This window comes from Coloeus monedula (assembly GCF_965178545.1).
Source record: "Coloeus monedula genome assembly, chromosome: 2".
Lineage (NCBI taxonomy): Eukaryota > Metazoa > Chordata > Aves > Passeriformes > Corvidae > Coloeus > Coloeus monedula.
In genome coordinates this window covers 58,181,027-58,190,843 of record NC_138782.1, presented here as the reverse complement: position 1 = coordinate 58,190,843, position 9,817 = coordinate 58,181,027, and the positions used below count along the sequence as shown (strand labels likewise).

At 42.7% G+C, this 9,817-nt stretch overlaps 1 protein-coding gene across 5 annotated transcripts in view; it reads left to right on the top strand.

Annotated features, from left to right (window-relative positions):
• The first annotated feature begins 400 nt into the window (after nucleotides 1-400).
• ZDHHC14 (zDHHC palmitoyltransferase 14) overlaps nucleotides 401-9,817 on the top strand; it is a 96,160-nt gene continuing 86,743 nt past the window's right edge. For 4 of the 5 annotated variants that reach the window (XM_082302702.1, XM_082302700.1, XM_082302701.1 and 1 more), the window contains exon 1: nucleotides 1,179-2,423. In XM_082302702.1, coding sequence (XP_082158828.1) covers nucleotides 2,173-2,423 — 251 coding nt within the window. In that variant the 5' untranslated portion in view covers nucleotides 1,179-2,172. Of the gene's footprint in view, nucleotides 927-1,178; nucleotides 2,424-9,817 lie in introns of those variants that run through there. The other variant, XM_082302699.1, reaches the window with a different exon arrangement.

The following is a 9,817-nucleotide window of genomic DNA, read 5'->3' as shown; positions in this document are numbered from 1 at the left end:
CCCGGACATAGGTCCCCGCCGCGGGGGAGGGCACGTGGGGCTGCCGGGGAAAAGCGGGGCCGCGCATGGGGCGACGGATGCGGGGCACGGCCAGGCCGGGCCGGCCCGCGCGGAGTCTCCGCCCACCGAGGGCCGCCGGGGCAGCCCGGCCCCACCCCGCCCCGCCAGGACGGCTCGGAAGGCATGCTGGGGCTTGTAGTCCAGCGCGACGTCGTCCCGCCTCTGGCTGCGAAACTACAACTGAGGGAAACTACAACTCCCGGCGGGTGGAGGGGCGTGTCTCGAGTGCCGCGTCCGAGTCCGCACGGGGCGGGGGCTGATCCCGCTAGGTCGGGCCCCGCGGGTGGGGCTTCCCCGTGCCCATCGTTGGCTGGCGGGACTCGCCCGCCCGCGGCCCGGCAGCGAGAGCGGGGCAGGACGCGGCGACCGGCCGGGGCTGGCGGCATACACCGCTCGCGGCTCAGCGGAGCGTGCGCCGGGGTCGGCGAGGGCTGAGCGGGAGACGGCGGCAGCGGGAGCGGGGCTCCAGCGTGGACACCCGCTGCCCGGCTCGCTACCCTGCGCCTTCAGCCTGGCCGGCGGGCGGCTGCCTGCGGGGAGGTAGCGATGGAGAAGAGTTAGTGCAGTCACCGCGCTCCAGTGGCCGAGGAGAGGGCCGGGCCGGGCCGGCTGGTGCGTGGACCTGCTGCCCTGTCGCCGAGAAGCGGCTGAGTGACCGGCCGAGGGCGGCGGAGGGTGCGCGCCTGTGTGGTCCCGTCCCCCGCCGGCTCCTCCCGCGGGCGGGCGGGCGGCCGGCGCTGCGGTGGTTACCGCCTCCCCCTGAAAATGAAGAGGTGGTGGCAGCTGCTGCTTCGGGGTCTGGCTGCCGGGGGGAAACCTGGATAGAGGCTCCTAAAGAAGGGTGAAGAGAAAGTCGCCGCTCTCTGGTTCGCGAAGGGGGAAGCCGGGCGTTTTTCTCACCTTGCTGCGGGGCCAGAGCACAGCGAAGCCAGGGACGCCGGCGGGGAGCCGCTCCTGTGCGCCGGAGGAGGGGGCGGGATGCGGGGGGGGGCCCGGCACCGCCGCGGGCCGTGGGCGAGAGCTTGCGGCGGGGCGGGGTGCGGGCGGCCGCGGCGGCGCTGAGCCGGGCGGCGAGGATGGTGCGGGGAGGGAGAAGTCCTGGCAGAGATCTAGCGGCGGCCAAGCCTGCCTCTCCCCTGCCTCCCAACCTCCCTCCCGCGGGGCCGAGGCGCTGGGGAGCATGAGGCGGCGGCGGGGACCTGTTGTGTAGGGGGAGGCACGGGTTGAGCGGCGCGGCGGGCAGGGAGGATGAGGAGGACCTGCTCCCGAGGCGCTGGTGTCTGTCGGCCACCGGCCGTGCCCCGGGCTGCCACGGGCTCGGGAGAATCCCTTCCTGTGGAGTGGTGACAGGGGAGCTCTGCGCCCCTAGGTCTGCGCGGAGCGGCGGCCGCTTCCCGCTGGACTGCGGCTTCAGGAAGAGGAGAGCTTGAAGTGTTCTTCGGAAGCTGGAGTTGCAGCCTGGTTCCTTACTTGCCTTTTTTTTTTTTCTTTTTTTTCTTTTTTTCTTTTTTTTCCCTCCCCTCCCCCTTAATGATTTGTTTCGCGTGTCTCTCTCGAGGGAACGTCTTAGGAATGGTCATTTTTAGCAGTGGAATCTGCTGCGCAAAGGAGGATTATAACAAATCTCTATGAATGATAGACTCGATTGCTAAACTTTGCCTTGACCAACCTTCTGACCCTCGGAGAAAACTCTCAGGGCGTGCGTGGGAAGGAAAAAACCTTCCCATTTGAAAATAAACTTGATAAAAAAAGACTGATTTTTTTTTTTTGAGAGCCTAACTGATTTATAATTACTTTTTTTTTTTTTCTTTTTGTCCTGTTTTGTGATAAGTTGTTTTTAAAAGGATTGTCTACGTGGTTGTTTTGTAACTGGTGGAGGAAGGAAGGATCCCTCTCAAGCGTTTCTGATGTGACAGCTTTGGTTTCTGAAGAGTTAAGTGATGTTTGCATGATACACCTATTGCTAGTCTGGTAGCAGACTTTTCATCATTTTATTTGCTTTTTTTATTAACTGGGGCTGGTGGAGAGGGCTCTCTTGGTCAGAAGAATATTTGCACATATATATTTGTATATATTTTTGGTGGGGTTCTCCCCACGTTTTACTCTTTCTTGATGACTCCTGGAGGTGGTAGTGGGCCCATGAAAGACTGTGAATACAGTCAGATCAGCACACACAGCTCTTCGTCTCCCATGGAGTCTCCCCATAAGAAAAAGAAATCAGTTCCCAAGAGAAAATGGGAGGTTTTTCCTGGAAGAAACAAATTCTTCTGCAATGGAAGGATCATGATGGCTCGACAGACTGGAGTCTTCTACCTGACTCTTGTTCTCATCTTGGTCACCAGTGGACTCTTCTTTGCATTTGAGTAAGTGGCTTTAAAGTCTTTGTATATTCCTTCTCCTCCTCTGGTTACTTATTTTCTGCCTGAAAGCAAAATTAACATTTTTTTATTTAGGAGAGAATGCTGACTGAATTCTGCTAATACTGGTTTATATAATTGAAAATATGATCTGATAAGATGCTGAGGGGTGCACAATACAGTTTGGGTTATCATACTCTGTGGAAAACTAATGAGGATTAAGGTTGAAGGGCTTTTATACCGCAGGTTTCCAGCTCTTGCTGGTGGTGTTGCAAGAGGAGTGTAAAACAGCAGGTTTGGGATGACTAGGAAATGGTGAAGCTCCTTGTCTGTCAATTACTCTGAGAGTCAAAACTGGCACGTGCAAAAATACTGATCCTCTGTCACCGAACTGAATGCATGAAAAGCAATACTTTTCATTCGTTTAGGAATCAGGCATGTTGGGTTTTTTTTTTCCCCTCTTGAAATCATTTAATAGCTTGTAGATGGGAATTCGAAATGAGAAGAAAAAAAATAAGAGCTGTACAATTTTGCATGTACGTAGCTTTCCACCACTAGGTAACAGCGTTACTTTCTCTTTGTGATGATAACTTATATGTGAGTTCAATCTTAGTTTAAGCTCTATTTGCTTTGGAGGTTTGAACTCTCTATTTTCTAAGCCAGCTTCTGGTGTCCCTCTAGGGCTTTTTTTTCTCTGTTGCTCTGGAGTCCTTTTCATCTATATAAAGTGAACACACAGCGACAGCAAATCAAATATACTGATTTTTGCTCGTATGTTGTAGTAGTTAAATTAACTACACATGGCAGTAAAGAATTAGGCACTTGATATGAGCAACATACTGTGGCTTTTATTTACTTATTTTTGTTTAGGAACCAAGTACAAAGAAGTTTACACTGCTAAAACACTTCCTATAAAAATAATTGAGTTGTCTTAAAGGTTTAGTGCTACTTTACCTGCTTTAAATTATTGTACTTGTGGCAGGGTAATATGTTCAAGTTACTTTTTTCTGCAAGAAGAACTATTATTTATAAACTAAGCTTCAGTGCTGCCTCCAGAAATTGTTTGTTTCGCTAAGCAGTACAGTTGAAAAACAAAGGTCATTCGTTACTTAGTGTCTTCAAGCAAGAAGATAAGGACATTAACAAACTCTAAATTGTACCTGTTAAATGCAGATCATCTTAACAATAGAAGTAGCAGTAAAGAAGGTAAAAATGCTCAGTAGGTAACCAGTGGCTAAATGTATATGTGAGTTCAGCAGATGAATTGTCATTAGTGGGCTCCGGACTACTTTAGAGGGATTTATTAAATGTAAATCTTCTGCAGACATTATGAAGCTGCTTGAATATCATTTGAGTAGTTGAAATAACACAGTCAGTGATGGTATCCACACTGCAAGTGTGTTTACTTTCCTGGTTTTAAAGGGGTATTAAAGGTGTAATCTGATAGTATTGCATCAGGACTGGGTGCTACTCTATTCTGTTTGCCATGATTAAGCTTTTTTTCTATGTGGGCTGACACTTCTGTATGTGTGCAGTCTCATCACCTTCAACACAGCCTCTGAAGCCTGCTGGACTTCCTGCAGATACTAGAATGTAAATGTAGAATTGAAAGTACAATGTCTTATAATCAGGATTGTAAAACTGATTTATTAAGCCACCATTTGCAATTTATTTATATGTTTTAACATTTTGATCTTTCAGAGATAGATTTTCTTTGCAGCTGCATGATTCAGAACTGCTAGAGCAGGATATGCTGCTAGCTGTTCATTCCCTTCTGATTTCATCACTACTGTGAGCTACCTACATGCTCTACTAGAGTTGAATTCTGCAACTTCCATCATGCCTTTGAGAATATTTGCAGTGTAACCATATGTGATTGATGAGATTTTTAGTCAAGCATCTTCATATATAGTTGGTACTTATTCTAACTGGCAGTCTTGAAGCAGGGAGGATTCTTGGGCTTTATATAATATAACCATAAATTCTCTGTGTGTGTACTGGTCCTGAGTCATTCTTGTATCACTTTCACTCTCCTGAGGAAAATCAAAGTAGAGGGTGGCAATGGTATTTCATTTTTATAATGATAAGGTAGATTTTGGTCTTTAGAAAGCACTTGCATTGAAAAATTATTACTCATCCTCTGAAGGCTAATTAAAACCCAAATCTAAAGACTGTAAGAATGGTGTTGAGTATGTTTGTGATGTTTAAACTGCAGAGGATTGTCAGTGTTAGAAAAAGAGGGGAGTCTCTTATTGAAGAGTGTTGCTTTCAAGCATTTTCTAGCTGTGTCTATTCCTAGTAGTGTGAAGTTACTATTTATTGATCACTGATGACATCCTGGGTGTTAAGTGTCACTGCCATTATTGGCTGGATATGGTTATGGCGTTCCTCATTAACCAGCCATTTATTGAATATGACAGAAATGTCTTTCAGTCCTTCGTGTACCTGTGGAGTAAAGTGGTTTTTAAATGAACATGTGCCATGTGTGTCTGAAATGTAAGGTCAAACTGCCATTGAAGAGGCAGGTACCCTGTATGTTCTTGGAAATGTTTGTTCTTTTTTGCTACAGTGGAAATAAATTATTTTGTTCCCTTTGGTTTTGGAAAGTTGAAAATAGGTACTCATGGTTCAGCTCATTCCCTGGTTACAGGCAGGGATGGGGGGAAGTAGGAAAGAGATTACTTTGACGGCTAATTCCTTGGAAAGCAGCATGCTAACGTAAACAGTTGTCCTTCGTACTTTGGCTTTGTTTGTTCCTTCAGTGTGATTTCCCTCCCTTCCTTCTATTTTACTCTTGACATCCATACATCCAGAGCTGTATCTCCTGTGCTTCGGAATACTCTGCAGGGAAGAAATACGTTTCTCTGAGTCAACAAATCTTATGTCTCCAAAAGCAAACCTATGTCATACATCTTGACCTGTATAGCTTTTGACATTAAGTGATGCCTTTGTAATTTCTGTTTCTTCATATTTATGCTTTTGTGCCTTTTTTCTGCCTACTTTCTCCAGCTCCTGCTTTCAGCTGGTTTTATTCCTTTCTCTCTGTTGACTTTTATCTCTCATATACTCAAAGTGCATCACCACTTCTTCCTTTTATCATTTCACTGTTCTTTTTCATTTTCAAAGAGATAAGCTGGAATTTTCTTACAAGAAAAACAACAAACCATGAGTTTTCAAGCAGGTAAAATATTTATAAGTCCTGCTTCCCTCCCCTTGCAAAGGAAGAGAATGCAAATAACAAGCAGTTTTATTTGTGTAACTTGTTTATTAAATGTAAAATGAACAATTGCGAGCACTTCTGGGTCCTAAGAGGGATGCTATGCTGAGTTGTTCCTAAAAATTATGCCTATTTTAAATTGCTCAAGGTGGGACACCACAAATTACTGAATTTGTCTTTAAAATTTGGATATGTTATTTTACCTTGAAACTTTTTCCTAACTCTAACCTTGAGTTATTTAGCTGTTTTTTCTTTCTTCTTGTAAATTTGGCCTTGTGTTGCATTTTGGTTTTTTCCTTTGCCTTGCACCAGTACCAGACGTATATTTTTTAAAACTATTTAGCACTCATTTATCAAGGTAGATGCATGTAAGGCTTAGAAAACAAATTCCTCTCCCCAGAGCAAAGATAGCATCTGTAACCGAAGGGCAGATCTGTTGCTGTACGTAGCCAGTTCAACCACTGTATTTACATGTATGTAAATTCCTTTTTTTGTGCAGTAGAGGCAGAACTAACATACTTCATACTTACTGCATTTAGCTAGGTATACATATTCAAAAGAAATAAGAGCTCTTTATGTTTCTGGTCGTTTGGGGTACTGTTTCTGTAGGTTACAGGAAAGCAAAATGGAGGCTGAATGACATATTTAGCACAGTAGGATTTGTGAAACAAACATATTGTTGTTAAATAGCAAATCTCGTGTGGATGCACAAGATCAGGAGTTCCAGAGCAGTGGCAGATGACCTTTGCTATGTTGCTACCGTGAGTTCATGCTGCCTCTGAGCGCTCCCTTTCCTCTTGGGCCTTGCTGGGCAGGTAGGAGGAAGGAACATGTCTGCACCTGAGCTGCTTCAGCTCAGGCAGGCAAATTAAACTTCCCATAAAACGTGGGTTTAAGTGAAGAGGCCGACTGAACTGAATTGACTCAGGCACAGTCATGTTTTCTTCTGTCAACTTACTTGCAGGGTGAGTGGCTCTGGAAGAAGGTTGAAGCAGATGGTAGGATGCTGGAAGGGCTGAAGCAGTGCAACTTTTTTCTCTGTAAATGTGAATCAGAGCCCTATCACTTCTGATACCATTTGACGCTTGCACTGATTCAACAAGCTGGAGGGTTTTTTAGTTTGTTTGTTTTGAGCTAATTAACACTTGATTTTTTTTGTTGTTGTTTTTTTGCTGAGCATTTGTGTAATTTCATTTTCTTGCAAAAGGTGGATGCTGGAAAATTATTTAAGCTGAGGCTGTTTATGCGTATACGTGTGTACAAACCATTGATTTCTATGCTCTCACAATTGCTGGCAACCTGCTCCGTGCCTCCCACTTTGAAAACCAGTATGACTGGAGGACATTCATGAGTCACACTTTCTGATGCTGTGTGTGGATTGTTCAATATTGAACTTCTGTGGCAAAGTGGTGTAACTTGCTGCTCACTGCGACAAACCTCTATGTGTAAACACTGAGGTCAGTAAACTGAGCGTTTTCACTGTGGTATCAACAACTCTTCTCATGTTATGGCAAGTGTTTTCTGCTCTTGCAAGAGGTTACCCTCTCTTAGTATGAGGTTGTGTTCCAAGTAGGTGGAATGTTCTTCATTTAGTAACCTCCTTTATCTTTGTTTCTCTGCTCTTAAGACAAGTAAGTTACTTGCATCTCTTGATGACCATGTCCTTAAATGATGAGTTCCTTAGAAGAAAGTGCTACTAATCCAACTTCAATCCAACTGTTAAAGGCTGCTCTAAACTTACAGGGTGTTTCCTGTTGAAGACATCAAAATGGATTTTAAAGCAAAAGCCATAGTATATAAACTAAAATTATTGTTCAACAAGAGAACTGCATCTACGTGGAAGGAAGAATGCATTTTCTACATGGAAGGCAGTCACTGCCTAGTTGTGCATAGTGACATAGGCAAGTGCAGTGTTGAGTAGGTGTTATTTTCTCCCAGTTTTCTTTTGTTTTGTTTTGTTTTTTTAAAACCTGTCGTTAAAATTTAACCTAAGTAATATTTCTGTTCCTCATTTAGTACTATTATGCATCTGTGATAATTTAGTGAAAAAGACATGGAATGCAGTAAGTCTAATCTTTAGGGTTTACTACTGTCAATTTCTAAGGGACTGTATGCATTCCAAGCAAATGTTGTTTAGTCTTTGCACTTAATTACCCTGAAAATGTTAACTGTCAGAATCAAGTATCTCTCATGTACTAAGTATCTCTAATACTTTTTTCTCGACTAGGGAATTTTCTTTCCTTCATTACAAAAGAGTTTGCTTAATCTCCTAAGTTTCTCAGTGATCTGAGCAAGTGTGTCTGCTGAAGTTTCTCCCTGGCCAAAAGAGAGTAGTTTTGTACTATCTTATCTCAAAAATAGCACATCACTGTGCAGGTATGTCAGGATAAACTTGTAAACCTGCTTTGAATGAATTATATGATATAAATTGAAATAATTTCACCCAGAAATGAACTAATGGCATTTGATACTAGGTCATGTACTTCTGTTTTTCAAGGCAAGGTCTGTTTATATGGAAATGGACAGTGATTAAACGCTTCATTTTCAGAGTAAAATTCTGTGGGGATAACAGAAAGAAGGATAAACTCTCATGTTTTCAGAAGTTGTGTCTTCTTTACTTCCCCTCAAACTGCAGAAACTTTTAATGGTTTTGTAACACTAACCCACTTTCCAAAACAGCTGTTAAACAACTTTTTTTGTTTCTTTATGAGGTGTTTGGTTTGTTGTTTTTTGGTGGTTTTGGTTTTGTTGGTTGGGGACTTTTTTTTTTTTGTATTTGGCTTAGTTGATGGCCTTTATGTGCTGTTTCATGGAGAAGAGAAGTTTTGAATACTTTTTTTTTTTTTCTTTTTGTACTTATATTTCCATCTTTTCTTTGTGGAGGTGCAGGGAAATGAAAACCAGGACTATAGTGGTATAATGGGATGTTGGCTTCTGGGATGTTGGCTTCTCAGATAGTGTATCATTTGGAGACCTTGAGGAAATCATTGTGTAGCTTTGGATCATCAATACACATACATCTTCAGAGTGAAATGTGAATATTAGTGGTCATCTTTGCCTGATGCCACCCAAACTATTTTTTGAGAAATGGGAAATTCCATCACTGCTGGCTGGTGGGTGGTTTCTAGGCTGACCGTAAGTGTTGTAGATAGGTGTAAATCCTTACCTGGAATATTTTATATTCATTCCAGAGAAGAGGGGAAAAGGTAATTTTAATAGTTTAGTTATTCTTACCTATATATATATATATACACAAATATATGTATGTATCTTCAAGTGTTTACAAATGCTGATAGATAATACTTCTCTATATCTTGAATCTCCAGAATATGGGTTTTGACTTGTAATCTTGTGATGATGTTTGATAAAAGGTATCTTAATTTATCACTCAAAAGTCTGAGGCTTCTATTGTTGATATCTGCATAGTATGCCTGTTTTATTTTGTCCTTCCCCTTTGTCTGAGTGAATGTGTGTTAAAGATACATTTTATATCTTTTGGAGACTAGTGTAGGGAGAATCATGCTAAATAAATTTACACTATTGAAATATCTATCTGTTCTTCTTGGAAGACTGGTATTTTCATGTGGCTATCTGGAAGTCTTTTCGTATCAACTCTGCAGAAATTTTCATTGGTGTTTTAAAGAAAAGATGGTCTTTTTCAGGTGCTTTTTCAAGTTAGTTTCTCAGGAATCATGTTAGATGTTTAGGTTCGTGTAAAATATTCTTTTCTTTCACGTTGAAAATTGGACTAATGATGCAAAAAATACCTTGTTGCTACAAGATAATTTCCGTCATAGCTGTCATGTTGCATTATTATTTTGTAAATGGTATTTCATACAAAACAAAGTATCTCAGTGGATCTGGATGACCAAGAAATTATCTTCCAGGGGTGGTCAGGGGGAGGGCTGGAAAAATACTGTGTTAAAAAAATCTATGTTTTTTTGTAGATTTTAACACCTATGTTTTACTTTTTAGGTAAAATCCGTGCAAAACAAAGTTTCTATTGGAAATGGTCTCTCTGTTGTTGCGCAGCATTAAACTGTTGACTGTAGCACTCAAACATGAACTAATTAGTGAGAAAGTGAAAATTGCTGCAGAAGAGGAGAAATCTGAGAATATTTTAAACTTTCTAAGCTGCATGCTTGTTTCAAAATAGCCCAGACAAAAAACCCTATAACACTAG